Source organism: Odontesthes bonariensis, chromosome 3, assembly GCF_027942865.1.
Source record: "Odontesthes bonariensis isolate fOdoBon6 chromosome 3, fOdoBon6.hap1, whole genome shotgun sequence".
Lineage (NCBI taxonomy): Eukaryota > Metazoa > Chordata > Actinopteri > Atheriniformes > Atherinopsidae > Odontesthes > Odontesthes bonariensis.
The window spans coordinates 18,688,385-18,710,691 of NC_134508.1; the positions used below are offsets into that span (position 1 = coordinate 18,688,385).

Genomic DNA, 22,307 nt, shown 5'->3' on the forward strand with positions numbered 1-22,307 from the left:
TGAATAACTTAATAACTTATTGTGATTTAGCCCTTAATCTGATTTTTACAGTGCCATGTAACCCCACTGTTTGTCTAGAGAAAAGTTTCCCTCTGCTGAGATATCTTTCATAAACATGAGACCTGATTGGTCTCTTTATCTTGAACAAAACAAGCTCTTGAGCTTTTTTTTTTTACCTATAGTTGGTGGAATGATGCATCCTGATAAGAAGTGAACCATCTTATGAAACTGGCAACCCAGGGTTGAACCTGAGGTTATGTCGCTAAGCCACTAATCCATGTAGTAGAGGCCCCGGGGTACAGAGAGGCTCTCACCTCATGTTTTAACAGCTGCTCAGTGCTCTTTTTATGTAATTTTTTTTTTTTTTTTTTTTAACTTGTTTTCATCCAGTTTGGTGTGTTGGAACAAAGTTGAGAATGCAGAACCTCAGGCTTTCTCGCATCTGACTGATCAGATGACTCGGTGTCAATGTAATCTGTATTCTGGTTGTTTATGTTAATTCTTAATTATTTGTAGTTTTCTGTCTGTTTGTACATCTTCAGGCGGAGGAAGTGTTGCTGTAACACGTCTCAGAGGAGAGTTTGATAGCAGTTGAAATCTTTCTATTGTCTCAGACATTTTAATTTAATTGAAAATTACTGCATACTAAAAATTTAGTTCTAGTGATTGTACCTGTACAACAGCCCTGTTGTTGACATGTACATCACTGCTGTCTCATGTGAGACATGACAAAAGTCTTGAGCCACCACACATTTCTTAATATATTTCCAGGAAATTATGGATCTTTGCTAAACACTAGTTAATCTCTAAAGTTAGCTGCCTTTTAACGGTTGAATGAATCATAGGACAGTGTTAAGGGGCCGAAAATGGTCAAGTACAAGGACTGTACTGAAAATAAAATAAAAAATCAACTTAAAAAAATACTTAAGACCTTCAGAGAGGCTGGAAAACAATTGATCAAACCACTTTAAATCTTACAAGAAAGCTTGAAAGCAAAATGTAAAGAAATGAGGGGTAACGAAACATGTAAATATGTTTCTTATGTAATCTGGAATTCCCTCCTAACTTTGCAGCTTATTAACATTTAGATGTACTGAAGACCAGAGAGCAGATTGGATACTGTTGCTCCCTGGAATGAAATCAACAGTTGTGCTGTGACCGTGGGCAGTTTTGGAATGTAATGCACAACAAAACAGACAGACCATTGCCCCATTGTCAGTCCTAACATTGTTGTTGGGTTCTTTTCTCCTCCACAGACAGGTTTTACTTGAGATTTCATCATGAATCCATGAACCCTCATTTAACGTCTGCCACAAACCTGTTTTTCCTTTATCATTGTCAAAGTTACTGAATATTTAGTGACTTTAGTTTTTGTTTCGGAGAGAAAGCAGTTGACTGTGATCCTTTTATTTCAGTACTTTAAGCGAAATAAATCACACCGACGCTATGAAAATCACACATCTACGCATCCTAAATTGGTTTGAGTAATGATGTTTGCGTCGTCGTAAATTCTCATTACATTGAGAATTGTTTTCAAAGGGTAGCAGACCAAAACAATCACATTTTATTCTCTCTGAGACAGGTTGGTGTTCATAGTTTAGAATTGCAGGTCTTTTTTGACCGGGTAACTGTCGTTACTATTCCGAGAGACTTTGCTGTGATGAGTTTCTTTTCTCTCTTTTCTTTTTTTTTTTTTTTTTACAACCAACAAAGTCTTATAATACACACACCTGTCCACTTTAAACTCTTCAGCTTACTAAACATCAGTGGCCAGTTTAAACCCAACCCCTAAAACTTAAAAACTGATTGAAAGCCTTGACACGAGTATGACTCACAACATTATTTGACTCCTGAGGACACAACTACATACCCACACAAAATGTCTCCTTTTAGACTCACCTTTGCATGCCATTATGTTCCACAGCTCATGACCTGTTGCAAAAAGAAATACAACACAAGTCTTTTGACTGACTTTTGTTGTTGAATAGTGTATTAACCACGTGTCACACACAGAGGGCGCCACTTACACACAAAACTGAATTGGAAAACGTGAATATATTTACAATGTTCTGCCATCTGATGGCAGCATTGCACTTTTGTCTTTTATGTTTGCTGTTGTTGTGAATTAGTTGTACACACGTGTGTGTGTTTGTGCTGATTGTCCTACCATGAGGTAGTGCTCCATTTCTTTCATTTGGCATATGTATAACTTAGTACTGGCATATTTTAGTTGTATATGATACGATCAGCCTGACCCCTTCCTGTCTCTGTCCATCTGCCCAGATGCTGCAGGACTGTCCCAAGGCCCGCAGGGAGGTGGAGCTTCACTGGAGGGCATCGCCTTGTTCGAACATCGTGCGCATCGTTGACGTTTTTGAGAATCTTTACCAGTCCAGAAAGTGTCTGCTTATTGTCATGGAGTGGTGAGTGCATAGTCTCATGCGCACAGACACACACATGCAAGACTGCCTTTCTATGTATTGTCGTAAATAGATTTACATGGTATTAAGTTTAAATTATGCAGCTCATTATCTCTTGTCAAAAAGTGGCTGCCAGTTGTTTAAGGCATTTGACTGACAGTAAAGGCAGATTTATTTGGCGTTGGCACAGCAAGCAACATTATTTTGTTTCTAAACAGTAACAAGTTTGAAACATGAACGCAGGGGACTGTACTATGAGGCATGTTCTACATATCCAGGGTGTCCTTAGCTGATCTGGGTAAGGTAACCCTAATAATTGAGAACTTGCTGATTGGTCCTACAGTGTCAACTTGGTAAGTGACCAGAGGTGGGAAGAGTAGCCAAAAATTGTACTCAAGTAAAAGTACTGTTACTTCAGAATAATATGACTCTAGTAAAAGTAAAAAGTAGTCATCCAAATAATTACTTGAGTAAGAGTAAAAAAGTGCTTGGTGAAAAAACTACTCAAATAGTGAGTAAATGTTGAGTAACGTCTGATTTATTTGTTAACACAAGCATTCAATCAGACAGACAAAAATACTAAATAATCATCTTTAGGCAAATTAGAGTTCATCCAATTGATAAAATAAATAAAAATTAATTAATTAATTACAAAATGGCTTAAATTAAAATAATCCAGGTAAATTCAAGAACTTCAATAAAAAATAAAAGAGACTTAGGAAATGTTTAAAACATATGTGACTCATATGTAACTAAAAAAAGGGACATTCACCTATCCATGGGGGGAAAAAAACGAATTTAGGAAACTTACCGCTACATGTTTGATCAAGTTAAATGTTGAGTTTCTGCTGACATGTCTGTTTGTTTTGGTTGACACAGAAGTCACATAATGTAGCTGCTGTTTCACACTTTTTGTAAGGTAAACATGCTTTCAGTATGAGGCCTCGTCTGTCTCTTCATTTCCGACCGTTGAATCTGACATTTTTCATCCATTTCTTTGTTTGTTTGCTTCGACTGTAAACTGTAAAACTAACCCGTCCTGCTGCTGAGATTGAGTATGGTCACATGACGAAACTGCACGGCTACGTTTGATTGGTGAAACAGAGTCACGTGGTAGAGCCTTTGGCGGAAGTCTCTCTCTCTGTCAAAATAAAACATTAAAATGAGGCGGGGGGATAAAAATAATGACGCGTAGAATACCAAAGAGGTAAAAAGAAAAGTAACGAGCGCATTGTAGTCTAATGTAGCGGAGTAAGAGTACAGTTTCTTCTTCACAAATCTACTCAAGTAAAAAGTATAGTGATTTAAAACTACTCCTAGAAGTACATTTTTTTCAAAAACTTACTCAAGTAAATGTAACTCGTTACTACCCACCTCTATAAGTAGCCGCTTTCGGACTGTAGGAACCTTTGGCAGTTCTAATAACCTTTTAATCCGCGGGGCCGTTTTCTCCCGTGTTCGGACATACAGGAACTCGGGGCTTTCTCCCTTAGTTCCTATAACCATTTCAGCTCCTTCTCCGAGGTCGGGTCTTTTCATAGTTCTATAGAACGAATCTGACGGAGGGTGTGTGGTGGTCGGTAGCTACGCCCCATGTCATGCTGTCACGGCTGAAATGTTTACTCATACAACACGGACAAAACCGGCGCGTGTTTAATAAGTTAAACTTACACTGGTCTCATTTGTCTGCAGTGCTCTGCTCTCCTTTCTTTCTTCCTTCATGAAATGAAAAAGTATCGTCTCCTGACTCTCTCTGTGAGCTCTTCCAGCCTCGATATTAGACGCCTGATGTGATCGTCCATGATTAATATCACCATCATGCAGACCATGAACACGGTGGCCTCCCCGCTCTCCATATTAGCTTCTTTGTGGTGTTTTTTCTTCTCTCCTTACTTTTACTGGGTTTTGTTTTGTTTTGTTTTGTTGTTGAATGTGGAGCTAAACGGCTAACGTAACACGTCACTGACGCAGACGGCTGCGTGCGGGGCATCAGTCCCGACCTGGTCCCGACTCATCTGCGAATGCAGACTGAAACGGTTCCGCTGGGGAAGGACAGTTATCAGAATGAAATTCGTGTAGGACAGTTCTGATAACTGCGTTCTTAGAACGGCTCTGTCCGAAAGCGGCTAGTGACACAAGCGACTCTAGATTATGGCATGTTCATATAAATTTGGTGGAGTTGGCATAAGATGATGAATCACAATCATATTTCTGGGAGGCTTAAAAGCGACACAGTTACTTCGCCAAAGCAGGAAGGAAAGCTGACAAAAATGGTATCTGCTAGAATGCGGCTTTTATACCAAAGCATAATTTCCATGGTGATTTAAGTTGGTAAGAAGTGATCAGGTTCTTAATGATAAGCATGTTTACATTGGATTTACATTGACCAAAAAAAAAAGTCAGACCAAATTCAGACATATGTATGACCAGTTGTATGTAAACATGCAAGTGCGACTATAACTGTACCAAATCGAGCTGCCGAAAAATGTGACCAAACACCCAGATGTTGCTGTGATCAAATCACTTCAGAAGGTATTTACTCAACTAGACTCAAATGCATGTTCCAAAGTTTGATCTTTTTGCATCTTTGTGTTAAAACAGTAAAGCATAAGCGCATGTTAATACAGCTGAATTCCCAATATTCTGCTCACATTCACATAGTTCTTTATTTAGTTTTTTTGTTTGACTGCTAAACGCATCAGAAATCGTGATTTTTGAAAATCAACAAATCTAGACTACGCGCCAACTCAAGTTCAAAGCTAAAACATTATCAGGGTGTCGCTCTGATAAAATCCTGATTTTTATAACTGCAGTGTTGTCAGACAAAATCACAATTACAGTAAATTACAGACATCTGTGCTGAATTTAGCTATACTTGTGTGTAAGATGACCTCAAACAGAGAGAGGTGGCATCAGTAGTAAAAATCATGGATAGTTCTAATATTTTTGTGGCAGTACTTGTACAAAGTTTGTTCCATTCGTGTTTACTGAGGTGTGGCCACATGAGCAGCGCAGCTTCTCTGTTCTTTATCCACCCTCACTTGTATATGTGTATCTGACACGGCTTTGGTGTCTCCATTTTTCGGCACATTTCTGCTGTGTCAAGTTTCGATGATTGAACTTGCTAGCAAGATAATAATATTTATATCGCAGCTGTGTGAGATGTATAACTGTGAATGAATTGTAAGATAACAATCGCTTGCAAACTGACAGCCCGATGAGGAGAAAGTATTTGGTTTGGTTGGTTTCCGTCATCACATTTGACGCATTTGTCTCGTTGTGTCACGTACGACTGCGAGCCACATCTCGCACACAAACAGGCACTTCTGTTGGATTTGTTCTGTTCTTTGAGTTGAATGTGCTGTGAAAACTGTACAACCTTCCATGTGCTAAGTGTGGACTGTGACTTATTCATACAAATCTGACTGCAACTGGTACAGGGCTGTCAACACGGCACAAAGTTTTAAGTATTGCACTGCAGTAGCTGCTATGATATTTCTAGCTGCTTAAATGCAGTGGGAAAACTGGTATCAGTGTTATCCGATGTATTTTCATATAGCAAAGTTTTGTGGATTCCAAAAGAAGCTCGGCTGTCTTTTTAGTTCTATTACAGTGACATTATATGATAGCAGTAAGCCTTTTCTACCTGTAATGGTAGCAGCTTGTTAACATAGTCTTTTTCTTATACACTACACTGTTCTTCTTTTACAGCTTAAATGGAAAATTTCTATTCCTAAAGGGCGTTTATGTGACTTTTAATAAAAACAGTTTTTGCTATCTATGCATCTATATTCACTCAATGAAATTACAGTTTTTTTTGTATTAATAACCGCAGGCTGCACTTTCTAGTGTTGGCAGAAAAAAAGCGGTTACCCCGAGTGAATCTGAAGTGGTGAGCGTGTTGCTTTCACCTTTGTTCTAAGCACATTTCAGCCCGTTAACTTATTGTAAATCTGCTTTGCATTACCTTGCATAAATGCCCCATTTCTTCTAAATGAGATAAGTTTTTTTTTCTGCCTTACTATTTTCATATCGTTGCATTCTAAACCACCAAACCTCCAACAACTAGTAACGTGCCTTCAATAGGTCTGTGGTTAGCATTGCAGTGCAGAAGTAGGGGTCCCGTCTGCCTACATGCTCACATGCAGAAATGCTGTAAGTGATGACTAACTTCCCTGAGAAAATGGGCTCGGCTCAAAATGGCATCAAATGTAATATTTCTGATGAAACTAAAACGCTTCCTAGAATATCACACTGAAGAAGATAACCTGCAGAGTCAGGTGTCCTTCCGCTACCTGTGATGAGTCATAGTGCGTCTGACCTATATTTAACTGTTTTAATACTTTGTCAAGTGTTGCTTATAGAATCCCCATTTCACTGCATCAGGTCACCATCTGAATTTAGGAAGTTCAGTGATGATAGTAGGTTATATGATATCAGTGCAAGATTTTATTTAGTGCATATAAATAAAAAAGATGAAAAAACTGACCTCCATAAAACTGTTTTTCAAACTTGCAGTTGTATTTATTTATTTTTGATTATTATTTAAATGCCTCCATAATATAATCTTTGCTGGCGAGGTGTCTTCAGACTGTGCACGAGATGGGAAAGGGTGTTTCAAATTTTTTTTGGATTACAGTGTTCATCAAAATCGTCCATCATGTGCTGAGAAGTCACGCTGCTGCCACCGTTTTTCAGAAATGCAGAGGAACTGGGTGGTGTTGAGACACCTCAAGAATATCTCCTAACCATGTGAGATGGGTGTGAGATAATTTACATAACTTGATGGATTGCCTCGCTGCTCGAATTTTCTGGTGTCCGTTTCTCAGTATGCAAAAAAATGTGAATGATTTTGAGAAGTTGGAGCCGTGGGACAGCCCTGACAAACCACAGCACATTTCTTAGTCTGCAGTTTTTGTGCTCCCGTCGGCACTTGTATGCCTGAAGAATAGGTCCACGGTGTCACAAACCTCTGAGCACACAGATATGAAATTGGTAATGATGATTGCATATGAAACTCACAGTCATCCTCGGCAATAAGAATAAATGAAACTTATCAGCTACAAATTTCTCAAACTCTTGAGTCCGTCAGTTGCACATTTGACAGTGTGCGACAAAAAGACCCGTTACTTTTTCTGCATTTCTAGATTCCTTTGGTGGTTTTCCTATGTTGTGTGGCCATTATAATGAGCCATGTTGGTGTTTAGTTGTATTTCACTGAAAATATAACCCCTCGGTGCTGTAAACATTTTTTTTTTCATAAAGCAAATAACTTTATAATTATAATAATCTTTCTTTTTGTTAATGACATCAACATGGTGCCTCTTTAAAAGCCAACTACAGACAAGAATGTTAAACAGTGGAAGGACTAAAGCACAGTGGGTCTAATGCAACACAAGCATCATTTCTCTCTTTCTCTCTCTCTCTCTCTCCATTTCTTTCTTTTTCTTCTGCCTTTATTCCAGCTCAGTGAAGTCAACGTTGTTTGATTGAGCTGAGCAATATAGCAACAAACCAGCTTTAGCATGTTATTTTACCATAATTTTTAACACATCTTCCTTATTGCGTATTCCTTACACCTCTTTCTATTTGTGAGTTTCGATCACTCTCGCTGAGTAACGCACACAAACACACTCTTTTTAAACAGCTTGAAGCTCTGCTGTGAAAACAAAACAATGAGTTAAAACATACACCATCTGTCAGACTATGAGAAATGTCTCAGTCCCAGTCAGTGAGAAGCAGCCTAAGGAGGAAATAACATTCTGGAAACTTCACACTTTATGCACTTAATCTTAAACTTATGCAGAATTGGATTTTCCATCACACTTTTTTTTTTTTGTTACAAAACATATTAACTGCAGCTACCGCTTATGTCACCAGCAACAACCACCAGCATACAGTATTACTAATTCAGTATTTTTTTCTGTTGTTGAATATATGGAATTCTATTATTTGTCCAAAACTGCTGTTGTATGTAAAAAAGAAAAGACCTCGCGTTGCAAATGATATTTTAGCTTCACAATTCCTGCATCCATTGAACTTGTGAGGTTTTGGAGATTTACTGCTTAAATTTCATCAAATTTCAAGGTTTTCATACCTTGTCCAAGGCATTCAACTATTTCACGCTTTTCAGCAGCAGAGAGATTCTTTTTTCTTTCCCATATTGCTTGAAAATGGTGTTCTGCTTAATAATGTGGAAGGTCCTTCTTCAGTAGTTTTTTCTTTAATTGGGATCACCTGGCAAACTTAATTATCCCAGGTGTCTGAGATTGATCTCAGTGATCCAAAGAGCCCTGAGACACAATACCATCCATGAGTTTAATGTAAAAAGAAAAAATGCAATCTTTATGACACTTAAAAACAATTTGCGTCATAATTTGGAACGCGGTGCATAGAGTTTTACACAGTTAAGACTGTTTGGACGAGTTGCTCGTTCAAACAGAAGGACGCCGCATTCAGACATCGATGTCATTAGAGGAAGAGTGTGCATGTCAGATAGGAGCTACACTGAGACGTGTATGATATTAATAATTCATATAATTTAGCATGACAGTATGATATTCATAATTTGTACTACATGTCCAACCAAAATAAAACTAGTACCATAAAATAGAAATGGTTGCTGTGCGTTCTCCTGTGTTTTGATGAAACTGGCTACTTTTCCATTTGTTGTCAAGAAGTCTTTGGCAGTGTAGCTACATGCAACGGATGAGTTAAAAAAAAAAAAAAAAAAAAAGATTGGGAATGTAGCTAGCTGTTGACTTTTAGATAACCTTTAAGGGGACTCGAATGATTGATGATATAACTCGCCCCTTTTGGATGTTGATGCAAAATCTTATTTGTCAGTTGCATATTGTGGGCTGAGGGTTACTGTGTTTGGGGGGGGGGGGTTGAGTTCATGTTTGAGTTCAAATCGTTTGATTTTTGACAACCTCCGCAACCCACAAATTGCTGACCTTGTTTTTGACATGAGTTGGCCAGCCAACAGACTACAGACTACCTCTTCCTGGCAGAGGAAGTGAAGATAAGAGGGGAAGGGGGGGGGTACATATCATATGGCTAAAGTACAGTTAGATTAGCTCTTACACCATGGCGGGCAGTTTGGCTTCATTGCTTTTTGTTTTTATATTTAGTCATGCAAAGATCCTAGATTTCAGATTTAGCAACGGTTTCCCCATTTTGCAACACCAGCATGACTGTTGACTGACCGAGTGGATTGATGTTTAGGGCTGCACATATGATAAGATGAGTCAGTACTGATGCAATAGATTTATACACCCCAAACCTTTTTCTTTCCCCTCCAGTATGGACGGTGGTGAGCTTTTTAGTCGAATCCAGGACAGAGGAGACCAGGCCTTCACAGAGAAAGGTAACACTTATTATTGCTTATTATGCAATCGTTTAATAAGATATTTCATTGTACTAAATAACTGCACAGCTCACTGGTTCAGATAAATCCCAGCACTCGCATGAACATACACGACCGGGACATGACAAAGTAAAAGTGTCACATTGAAGGGCTACAACACCATCTACTCCTGACACGGTGGATAGTATGTCTGTCGTCATCCATCGCTTTGGTTTTAAAAGAGCCATGTGTCTCTTTACTTTAGAGGCATCTGATATCATGAAAAGCATCGGAGAGGCCATCCAGTTCCTGCATGCAATCAACATTGCACACAGAGATGTCAAGGTTTGTGTCCTAACTTTGTATTATCTTAGCGATGGATATGAAAATGTCCCGCTCTTCCTTGAGAAATGTAAGCATCAAGTGTTTTATGTTCAAGATGACCCACGTCAGATGCTACTAATATAATCACTAATCACCATCTTCTTTTTGCTGCATCACTGAATACTTTCCGCAGCCGGAGAATTTACTGTATTCCACCAAGAGGCCCAGTGCTCTGCTCAAACTCACAGACTTTGGCTTTGCCAAGGAGACCACTTCCCACAACTCTTTAGATACTCCCTGCTACACACCCTACTATGTTGGTAAGGATGTGCTTCAGCATCTACCGTCATATTCATTCCTTTTGTGACTTATCAGTAAACGGTTATTTTATGTTCTCTCCCTTCCTTCTTCTTCTTCTTCTTCTTCATTTGTGTCTGCAGCACCAGAAGTTCTGGGTCCAGAGAAATATGACAAGTCATGTGACATGTGGTCTTTGGGTGTCATTATGTATATCCTGTAAGTCGGTCTTATTACCTCTCGAATCCCTTCATCTTTATTCAGCGCAGTATCTAATGTTACCATTCTAAATGTCCAACAGACTGTGTGGGTACCCTCCATTTTATTCTAACCACGGTCTAGCCATCTCTCCTGGCATGAAGAGGAGGATCAGGATGGGTCAATACGAATTTCCCAACCCTGAATGGTCTGATGTATCGGAGGAAGGTAAGACTAAATCTAAAGTAATCTTAAGGGGGGACGGGTGAAAAGGGTAAAAATTCTAACAAACCGACGTCACCATGAAACTTTCCCAGTTTATCGCTTGCATAAAAAGATGTGCTATGTTCAAATATGCCAAAAATGTGCTAATTTGCATTTATTTCATGGAAAAAAGTTCCCCACGCATCATAAAAGCAGGTTTGAAAACCTTCTCGTTTTTTCTTCTCGTGTTAGATTAAAAGTTTTGTTACACAATAAATTCTAGACTTCACAAGTTACCAAATACACCCAGAAAAAGACCAATATTCATTTCTGGGACAGAATGTTCTCCAAAAATCACAATTACTTACATGGTTTAGGACTCTTATGGAAAGCTGAATGGCTCTGGAATATATAAGCAGGTGGTTTAATAGTAGCTGTTGTGTCCAGAATGAAGCAAATTACAGAAAAAATATTAATCTTGACTTTTCTGCGGAGCAACGCGAGGAAAAATGGAGGGGAGCCTATCAACACGGACGAGCCAGTATGCCGAATTTGTTCAAAAGTGGTGGCAACAAAAAAAAAAAGGCAACGCAACAAACCTAAAGCAATAACCACCTGACCCAGTTTTCCCAGCTGTGGGGAAAAAACTGCACCTCGAGATGCAGAGCCTTCGTCCCGACAGTCAGCACTCACTGAGGCGTTTGGTCGACATAAAGTAAATTTAAACGGAACAGCGCAAAATGGTGCGCGCTCACAGAATTTTTATTCAAGTGCAATTTTTGCTAACAGACTGAGAGTCCATTTTATTTTTTGTTGATTGTTTTTTTTAGTTTGTTTTATTTATTTAGTATATTTAAACGTTTTTGAAATTACAATTGTATAAAACACGGAGAAATAAAAGTTTATTGTATTTGAAATAAAGGGTGTGCGTTATTATGATATTCGGTATTATCATGTTGACAATAATATCGTTTATCGGCAATCATTTGTGGGACAATATATTGTCCAGCAATATTTGTTATCGTCCCAGGCCTATTTCTGATAGGTTTTACACATCAGCCCTGATCCCATTTATCATGCAAACGTATAAAAACTGTGAGAGCAAAAGTGTGCGGCAGAAAAGGAAAAGAAGGTACTGACTGAAATGTCACGGATTATTAATTAGGTCATTATCTCAATGATGATTATCTCATTATCTTAATTCCTGTGTAAACCCAAATGCGTCACGTTATTAGTCTCGTTATAGTTTCCGTGACACCACAGCTGTTACAACCAGAAGGAAAGTTAAGGGGCGCAGTTTTCCTCCCCGTCACTCTTGTTGTGTTTCTCGTAAGTTTTGAGATGAAGCACAGATCTTTCAACAATGTGCCGATTTATTTATTTATTGATTTGTTCATTCATTCATATTCGGAGGCCTGCCTTACCTTCATTCCCAGCATCATTCTTTCAGGATCTGGATGGATAAACACTTATTCTGTAACACTCTAGCAACAGAACTCGCAATTCAGTGGCTCAATGCTCATTTTAAACACTTTCCTGCTCAACCTCCTCACTCACAAGTTCATTTAAACGTGCACCTTGGTCTGTCAACGGCTGTGTTGTGCATCGATCATCCACGCTCTCCCGCCTCCCAAGTGACAGCGTACACATCAACACGCTTTTACACAACGTTTCACCCACTTCCCAATGATGACAAACAAAGAATGGATGAGGTTAGATGTCTTTTCACAAGCTACCCTAGAAGCTAACAGGAAGTTGTGACAAACTGGATAAGCACAAAGAGAATGTGCGAGTTTGGTTCCTGTCAGAGAGGGAATCTTCACGGGTGGTTTCAGTCACATTGTGTTGGAGACACAGGGCTTCACTGCAGAACCCGACCTTTAAAACGTTCACGTTTGCTGAAGTTAGGAAAGTTATACAGATGTATAACTTACAACACAGCAAACAACATGTTTAGGAGTTGTTGTTTTTGTTAATTTACTGAAAATCGACATCAGTAATTTAGGCCCTTACTCAACATGTCCTAACCCATCTCTGGTCCTCCCAATGCCTCTGATGATGGGATATGAATCCTATCTGATGATAGGAATCCACAAGAAGGCACACTTCTGTCTATGTGCTGTGTTAGAGCTGATGGCGTTTGTCAGTTTAAAAGCCAAACCGTGAAGCTATGAGGATTGTCATAGGAAAAACACAAAAAGGTAAATGCTGCAGAATTTTATATTTAAGAATACGGCATTCATTATTTCCAAATGCAGAAAGTTGGAAACATCCTCACTTGGAAGTACCAAGACTTTCTGGGTCTTTGGTCTGACTGCTCAACAAATCTGAATAATCGAGAATTATAGTATTGAAATATTCACAATAGAATACTGAGCATTTCTATTGGGTCTACTGTATTTTCAGCCAGCATCAACCTTCGACATCCGTTTTCTTCTCCAACTCTGGGATCTTGTCATCTGTATTCTGATAAAACTGAGCTCGCAGCTCACCTATGTGTGAAAATTCTGCTCTCCATAGGCATCAGAAACTATGTTTCGTGGCTGTTTTTCTCGCTTCATAAGCTCCTGTTAAAATGCACTCTGATCGAGGTGTTCCACCTCACATTTGCAGCTGCGTCTCTCCACAGTCGAAAGTGAGGCCTTATACGTTTTGTTTGTTAAAAGAAACCAGAAGCTAAGTGGAAGTGGTCTGTACCTCCTAGAAAAAGGATGTGTGGGTAAATGTGTGGAGCAACTACCTCTGGGTTTTGTTTGATGTACAACAGTGAAGTGCAGTCTTCGGCGTGTTGCTCGCTGTGGTTGATTTCTCAGCAGAAGTATTCCAAAGAAACGCGTGAAAAGTGCTAACTATAAATAACAAAACTGTTCAAAAGCGCGTTTTGTCTCATAACGCAGGGTAATACTTTGAATAATTTGGTCACACATATGTACTTGCCCCTCGATATCACGGTATGAAAGAAGTTTGAACATGAATTACTCAAGTTAAACATAAGTATGAATGTTTTATGTTTGCAGCTAAGCAGCTGATCAGGACTCTCCTGAAGACTGAGCCGACCCAAAGGATGACCATCACGGAGTTCATGAATCATCCATGGATCAATGTATGATCATTCTCTCCCTCCACGCGCTTCACTTCTCCGGTTTTAACAGTTTGTTAGTTTGTTTCTGGCTCACGTCAGCACAGTAAAGTAAGACCGGGATGTGCTTCTGTGTTTCCCCCAAAGCAATCAATGGAGGTTCCTCAGACCCCACTTCACACCAGCCGGGTTCTAAAGGAAGAAAAGGATGCATGGGAGGAAGTCAAGGTGAGATGTGGTTTTCTTTCATTTCTATGTATTTTCTCTGTGACCGTTGTTTGGTTGATGTGAAATACCGTTAGTTCTTACGGTGGAAAGAGATGTTGATTTAGCCCAGCAATCTGCATCTCTAACATTATACTGGTGCAAACACTGGTGTCCACAGCGGGGGTTTCAGATGTGTGTATTGTTGGTTCTCAATCTAGGTCTAACATCGCAAAATGAAGTAGTTTTATTTAAGAAACAACACACACAAATAACAGCATCCAATTTTAAGCAAACACGAAAAAAGAAAAACAGCAGAACTTTAATTGGATGTTTGATTTGTAATTTATATGACCTGGAAAATACCGATTCGTTTCCTGCAGGTCATTATTGTGCTGGGGTACAACATTTACCTCCTTAACTCAAAGGTTTTTTTTCCCCCTCTTTTTTTTCTTTTTTTTTTTTTTTGTTGGTACATTTGGTTCTTTAAGTAATGTTGGACATGTTAGAAGTAAAGAAAAAACATTAATCATAAATATTCTTGTGTGGCTCAAAACCAAAGCAGCCTCCTTAAAGAAAACTAGACTCAATATGAATTTCCCATGTATTTTGTACAGCGCAACCAAGACTCCCAATAACTCCCTGAACACATTCACACTGAATTATGAGATGAAGCATCACTCAGAGGCCCTTGTGAAGCAGTTTGCTCACGAGGAGTGGAGCGACATGGCTGTCGACAGGTGCAGAAGGCTCGTTGATTGCCTCAAAAAAAAAAAAGCAACAAAATATTAACATCACTTTTTTTTTTTTTTTTTTTTTTTAATGATTCTGTTGAACCATAATTCAAAAGCAATGCTGAATTTTCACGAGTCAATGTACTGCTTTTTTTCAGTTTCAAGTGATTCCAGTGACACTTGTGGGAAGGATATCAACAATTGTGTTTGTGTCTGTGCATCTGTATGGGAGCCACAGACTTCGGCGCTTATGGCAAATGGCCGTATGACTTTCTTCTGTTCTTTTCTTCTTCTTTTCCCCGTTTCTCAGGAGGAAATGACCAGTGCCTTGGCAACGATGAGGGTCGACTATGAGCAGATTAAAATCAAGACCATTGAGGACTCGACCAACCCACTGCTAACAAAAAGGAGAAAGAAAGCCAATAATGCCATGCCAGATCCAAAGGCTGCAGCCCACTGAAAAATGCACGTTTGCATGCACATACCAACACAGGTTGTGAAAAAGGAAGCAATAATTTGTCGACACGAGTCGCATTGCATGGATTTTCAGTATTTTATTTTTCTCGGCAAATTCTAATGTTTTGTAAGGGTGTTTTTGTTACTGTACCATTTTAACAAAATCATCGTTCCGCTCCATCGGAGACGACGAGTTGTGTTTTTACACCAGAGAAGTTATTATGAATTGGAGAGAAGGGGAGGAGAGAGAGGGGATAGATTTCTCTCCTCCTCTTTTTTTCAAAATATCAGGTTGTGTACTCCAAGGGGCTTGGATGTTGGAATAAAACCTGAAGCCTTAGCATTAGTTTTTTTTTTTTTTTTCACCCCACAGCTCCCAAACCTGTGAATGTTCTATCAAATGGCTAAATCCCAAAAATAGAAACGAGGGAAGGTGATTTTTTTTCTTTTCTTTTCTTTTTTTTTTATTGTCTGTAGATGCAAAGTAAGCAGATGTATTTTGAACTGACAACGGAATGTAAGGAATCTTTCCCTGACTGTCGGAGTTAGCTGGAAGCGGATGCTAATTTCTGGAGCTTGGACTGGGAGTGTCTGTCGGGTTCAGTTTGTCTCATGAAGTTGAACTGAGGCCTATGCACTCCCAAGGGCAATGTGCCACTATGACAGAGCACCTCACTCGCAGCCCCTCTCTCCTACCTTAATCCATGCTTGTTTATCAGGTAGTTTTAGGACAGAGGAAAAAAGCCGTGTTTTTTTTGGGTTTTTAAATTAGTTTTTCCAATTTTTTATTTTATTATTATTACCAAAACCGGCTCTTCTTTCTCTTGCATGTAGCTCATTGGAGAGTAGGAGGCAAATGATACTGTATTTTTTCATGGATTTTATGAACGTTTTAGCATAGGCCTTACTGAGTATTGCTGATCAGCAAACGGCTTTTAACCCCATCCTATTATTTGGTTCGAGCTTTTACCCGTTTCATTGCTTCAGAATTTGAAAATGTTGCCGGATTATATTTCAGGTTAATGCTATGCAGATGTGATCGTCAGCTTGGACTGCTGTTTATACCCTTTGTGTTGTGATTTTTGTGTGCCACTGTGCTGGGGAGATGTGGAGCAACAGTAAGGGGCGTTTGTATGTGTTTATGTAAGCAGTAGCGTTCCAGGCAGTGTTGTACTGTTGCTTCCACCAGCCCAGCTGTCAGGGGCCTCAGTTTCAACTCAGTGCACACTTCCTAGTAGACTGATGGGGAGTACAAAGTACTTATCTGCCTCTCATGATGGGGCACAGTGTAACATACCACCAGCAAGCTGTCACACTCAGACTATATAATGGTTTTATTCATTTTTATTCAGGACATGACACGTCCCCCGCTCACGCGTTATCATGAAAAATGAATGTTGATTTTCTTTTTTTTTCCACTTTGTAAAATCACATCCACGATATCATTTGGATTGCACCTAAAAAATCTCTCACAGTAAAAATGTTCACTGAATGTTTGTGACCACCCCCCCCCTCCCCCCCTCCCCAAACACATTTTTGTAGTTGAAGCACAGATGTGTCTGTCTTTATTCTCGTTTTTTAGTCTGTTCAGCTCCACCTGCCTCATTTTTGTCTGCTTCAGCTTTGGATTAAAAAAACCTATGAAACAAACTTGCTCTTTCGTCCTCTTTCTGACTGAAATGGGCCTCGCGCCTACAAAGACATCGTAGGTTTCAGTAGTTTTAAGAATTCTGTTACTGCAGTGAATTTGGGTCATGTTTTGATTTGATTTGAAAGTTTGATTTGTAAAAAATTAAAAAACAGAACAAAAACACCTTTCATATCCAAGCTTAAAATGAAGAACAATGCTGCCGTTTATTATTTGAATGCTTTATATTTCATGTGAGACAACCTGGATCGTTACCCACTAATTCAACAAATGGCTATAACTTGTTTTGGTAAAAGAAAAATAGTTCACTGGGTTTTCTGCAAATTTGACCTATGCTTCCACATGTTGAGAATTTTCTCAGTTTGATCACGTCTCCTGAAATGACTCAGGTTGTTGTGTCGGCTTGGGATTTGTGGCTTTAACACGGGGTGCACAGACTCAACCCGTGACAAACATGTATCATCCTTGCTAGCATGAGTGACTCCTGGAATATACGCTTTTGCGTAGCAAAACAACATCGTGTCATTGAGTCAACACACATTTGCCAACACTGGGGTGTTTAACGCAAGTTTCCCGCTAGTGCACATTGTCGTTTCTCCTCAGGTGCGGGGCGACCGTATGCTCTGAGCCTCCTGCTCTGAGTGTGATGAAACCCACAGTCATCTCTGTCACACTTGTCTGACAGGTAGGAGAGAAAGAGGGTAAATGGGGCTTCAGGGGAGTCCCGATAGTAGGCACATGAAGGTTTTACCCCTTGATTTGCAACAAACCGCAAGACACACAAGCTTTTTTACTAGGGAAAAAAAAAAAAAAGCAGGTGACCGAGCCTTGTTGTTACCATTCGGTAGGGCGATTGGGACAGAACATGTGGTATCAAACTCGAAAGGGGGGAGCTAGGGCTTGTAGGAAATTTGAGAAGCACATGCCAGATACAGTTTTAAAAGTAATTTTGGAAAGTCAGCATTATTCGAGGATTATCACCATTGAAGGAAATTGCACCGCACGTACGTTCATGTCTCAAATGAGGGGGGAAAAAAACGAGCGATAAACTCGTGTTTCAACTTTGGGAAACTATCAGCACGTTGGGCCCTAAAATGTCATTGATTGTGGGCCATCTTATAAAGTTGTGGGGAAATCAGAGGATTTCTCAGCTGAGGCGGAGACACACCGCAGATTTCTTTGAAGTGGTATGCCATTCTGTTCCTTCCACATAAACACCTCGCACACATAGTGAGGCTGACTGACCCAGACAAGCCAGCAATAGAAACATGCAACCGATAACCTCAGCTTGGTGAACTTTATCAAGACTTGATGAAACGGAAATCCTGTAGTTACCAGTTGTACATGTTCAACAACAGCTGCTGAACTTCCACGTGTGCTGGGAATCCATGAGTTCTTACTGTTAGGTACACCTTTGTGTTTGTGTTGTGGTTGGTGTGGTTGCTTTGATTCCCCTGCACAGTTTGAAAGATTATTTTAAAAGCTTGCCTCTTATCGAAACTTCACTGTCTTCTAAAGAATAAGCGTGAAGGGAAGAGAAAGGTAGACCTAGAGTTAAAGGTAAGATCACTGTGAGTGTGTGAGGGTTTTCAAAGGAAATACCATAAAAAGATTTATTAATGATGCAATTTAATGAAATATATAACAAAAGTTTATATATTTATATATATGTATATGAGGTACGGGTATCATAATTTACACATTTTTAATAACAAAATGTAATATTTAATCACTATCACGGAGTTATCACCGTGGATTTACTGTAGGCTACGAAGTTCCTGAAAAAAAACTGCACTTCATGGCTTGATTGAAAACTCTCAAAGATATAATGGCCCTGAGCCCACCGTAGATCGCCCAAAGAGTAAGCTTCTGATCACTATTTTCCCCCAATATTCATCTGCAGGACATACGCATCCCCCTCTTTACATTAACAATCTGGGCAAAGTGAGGCCTGTCTAGGGTTGCCAACTCCCTGAAAAATAAATAAGGGGCATTTGCCTTCACCCTTCCTGGCCTGGTGAATTTTTTAGCCCCTTTTTTTGTGAGTGAAACAATTTTTTAACTATTTGACTCGAACCTAATTTGAATTAGATGCATATTTTTGAGTGACATGAACACCTGGAAAACTAATTATTATCCAGCAATTCACTTTAATATAAAATAACAAAATTAACAGAATAAAATAAGTATCTTTCTTAAAGGAGAAGTTCGTTTTGTTTTTTGTTTTTTTAACCTGGACCTGTGTCTTTATTTCACCAATACTTTAAGACGAATGAATGAAAAAATGTTTTTCCCTGTTTGAGTAAAAGTACTATTGCACTGTTAGCTCATAGTTGCTGTGTTGTTGTTATTTTGTAGCAGAGTGGTGCAAAAACTCTACATGTCAGTTCATCATTAATTGGTTTCAGAGTTACATGGTTCTGTAAAAGCATTCAGAAAACAATACAGCAATGTAGGGGAGAGTGGGGTAATGTGAGACACCGGGTAATGTGAGACACACCCTTTATCTAGGCAACGGAACACATTTGTGGTCATTTGACCGTTATATTTTCAAGCCCCTCCCATTTCCCCTTGGCCATGAAGGAGAGGACCTCGTGGTGCTGTGGTAAGCATGTTTTTTTTCACAAAAATGTGTTTTTTGCATGTAAAAGTAAATTTTCTTGCTGTCAACTTAATCAACTGTTGTGCCAAAGCAAATTGATTCAAGTAGAAAAACTTATGTCATACATGTTGATGAACTACCAACATATAAAACCATGTGATGATGCTAGCTGAAGATTCACCTGAATTGCTAAGAGAGGTCATTTTTTCTAAAATGGTGGCAGTGGGGTAAAGTGAGACACTTTCTCTTTACATTAGAGAGCACCAGACTGATACTGAGTGGCTTGTGATAATGACCAGCTAGCTATTGACAGAATGCTGAAACTAATGCTATTAGTAATGTTGTGAACCTGTGAACTGGAAAAATTGAATGGACTGAAAAGAAATACAATGTCAAACATTAGTTCTGGAATGTATGGTTGTCAAGCTAGCTGTCAGGATTCTAACTCTTACAACATGTGTTTTTATGGTAGTTTCAGAGTGGAAAAAGTAAGTGGATCAGTTTACCCCAAGCTGGTTCACTTTACCCCCTTGATTTTTCTGGTCTGTCTCAGTTTACCCCTAAGCTGGGGCAAAGTGAGACACAAAACCACTTTTTTAAAAACAATCATATTTTCACTGCCCTTCATCCTGGATACATTCTGATCATTTCCAATGCTAGGAAACATCCTGAATTAATGGGAAATGTGTAAATTTTACTGATATATCATTTCAGCTCGCTTAGAGGGGAGCAAATGTAAAAAATGTCTCACTTTACCCCACTCTCCCCTACTGATATTAGAAAATGTAGTTTATACTTTTAAAAGTAAGTTCTTCTGTACTTTAACTTGAGTAAAATTTTGAGCGACTTTTACTTGTAGTGGAGTAAAATTTGACCATGAGTATCAATACTTTGACTCAAGTATTGGAGTTGAGTACTTTGTCTCCCACTACTTAAAGTGGTGTTGGCGTCTGCGTAACTGCCATGTATGCTGCTTTGTTGTCTTCTGCTATCTTCTCAGTACCCCCTCGACCAATGAGCTGACAGCGTATTCTCGTGTATGAATATGCACTATATGCTGTCAGCTCATTGGTCACAGAGCAGGACAGGGCCTGGGAAAAAGTTTACCGTATATTGTCATATAAAGCCCCCTGTTATTCATTTCCATTGGCATGATACTGCCCATTTTTAGATTCTCACAGTAATACGGGACAAAGTGCGTCCCTTTTCAGCTCAATACGGGACAGGTGCTTTTGTTTCTAAATACGGGACGATTCCGTTTTTCAAGGGACGGTTGGCAACCCTAGGCCTGTCCACCCCGTATCATATCAAGCTAACGTTAGCTAACTACCGACTAGGCTAACAGGATAATATTAGTTAAATTGACAAGCACTTACTGGTCAGAATGGATCTTCAAATGACGAACAAAGTTCGAAGTTATGCTAGATGCTTAACACTCAAGTCATCATGTCTCAAGTCAAGTCAAGTGCCGAGTCTTTAACTTCCAAGTCCGAGTCGAGTCTCAAGTCTTTTATTTTATTTAAGTCAAGTCACAAGTCATTAAAACAGCGACTCGAGTCGACTTGAGTCCAAGTCACAGCGACTTGAGTCCCCATCTCTGCTAACGTGACGTTAGCCTTTCATAACTTTAGCCTACTCATACAGCGTAACAATTGGCAACAAAATCTCTTCTCTAAATGTGCAGTGTCTAAAAAACAATGACTCATTTGGAAATCACATTAAAACTTAACTCAAAATGATGTATTCCACGGAAGTAGGTTCACTCTGACAGTAGGTTCAACCGGACACTCTCTCCCCCTGCCACTCATTTGAAAGAGGAGTGGTCAACTGGAGTGACACCTGAGGTGTCCAATCAGGTTCCAGAGGTGGCCGTTCGGGAGTCGAAAAAGCCAGCTCTCGGAAAAGAGCCAAACTTCCCATCACTAGGTCCGACTGGCACGTAAAAGTCTGACCCCTTAAAGTCTCACAATATAGTTAATCTGAAACACCCCCCATCCCCCACGGGTGCGATGTCTCAGATGCCTCGTTAATGGGAAAGAAACCAAACATCTAAAGTGCCTGAAACCTTTTGTGGTGCACAGTTTTGATGAGCATCTGTGACTTGTATAAGAGTGTGACCATCATTTCCAGGTCATTTGATACTCACTCACAGTAGGCACAGTAGAAAAAAGGGAAAAAAAACAAACTGATCATCAATGAAAACTTTGACAACCTTGCACGGGCATGTCTGCGTTCAGGAAGTACACAGGGTTCCTCTTGTTGCACAATGATGCAGTTGTCTTATTCTGAGCAGTGACCTCCATGAGTGTTATCGGTGTTGTGAAATACATCTTTGTCACGCATCACTAGGAGGTCGTTTCTTTCCAGTGAAAGATGCAGGAAGGACATCGGGCAGAGTATCGGCAAACGCCACCCGATGCCTCCCTCCCATTATGCAAAGTGGGCTTCAACATCTTACGTGTTTCCCTACAGAGGCTGTAGAACGCTGACAACAAACACCGCAAGGATACTCGACTCATCGAATGATGAATTGGGCGCGCATCTCAAAACATTGTGAAACTATGAATTAAAAGAATGAATCATAATGAGGGTTACTGAACTCTTTTTAGACATTCTGTTTCCTTTTTCTCCCGGCTATTTATGATGCCCTGCTGAGGAAAATGTGTTTGAATGTTGTTGTTATTGTTACTATTTCTGAAAGAGAAAATATGTCGTATTATCAGTTCACCACATCTCCAACATAAGCGGCACGAATCCCCATCCACGTCTCAGGTGTTCGACGATATGTTGAGG

At 39.5% G+C, this 22,307-nt stretch overlaps 1 protein-coding gene across 1 annotated transcript in view; it reads left to right on the forward strand.

Annotated features, from left to right (window-relative positions):
- mapkapk2a (MAPK activated protein kinase 2a) overlaps positions 1-16,914 on the forward strand; it is a 36,796-nt gene extending 19,882 nt beyond the window's left edge. Inside the window, exons 2-10 of the mRNA XM_075460725.1 lie at positions 2,284-2,423; positions 9,725-9,789; positions 10,034-10,113; positions 10,286-10,412; positions 10,533-10,608; positions 10,691-10,815; positions 13,809-13,894; positions 14,018-14,098; positions 15,119-16,914. Coding sequence (XP_075316840.1) covers positions 2,284-2,423; positions 9,725-9,789; positions 10,034-10,113; positions 10,286-10,412; positions 10,533-10,608; positions 10,691-10,815; positions 13,809-13,894; positions 14,018-14,098; positions 15,119-15,268 — 930 coding nt within the window. The 3' untranslated portion in view covers positions 15,269-16,914. The remainder of the gene's footprint in view (positions 1-2,283; positions 2,424-9,724; positions 9,790-10,033; positions 10,114-10,285; positions 10,413-10,532; positions 10,609-10,690; positions 10,816-13,808; positions 13,895-14,017; positions 14,099-15,118) is intronic.
- Positions 16,915-22,307: the final 5,393 nt, after the last annotated feature.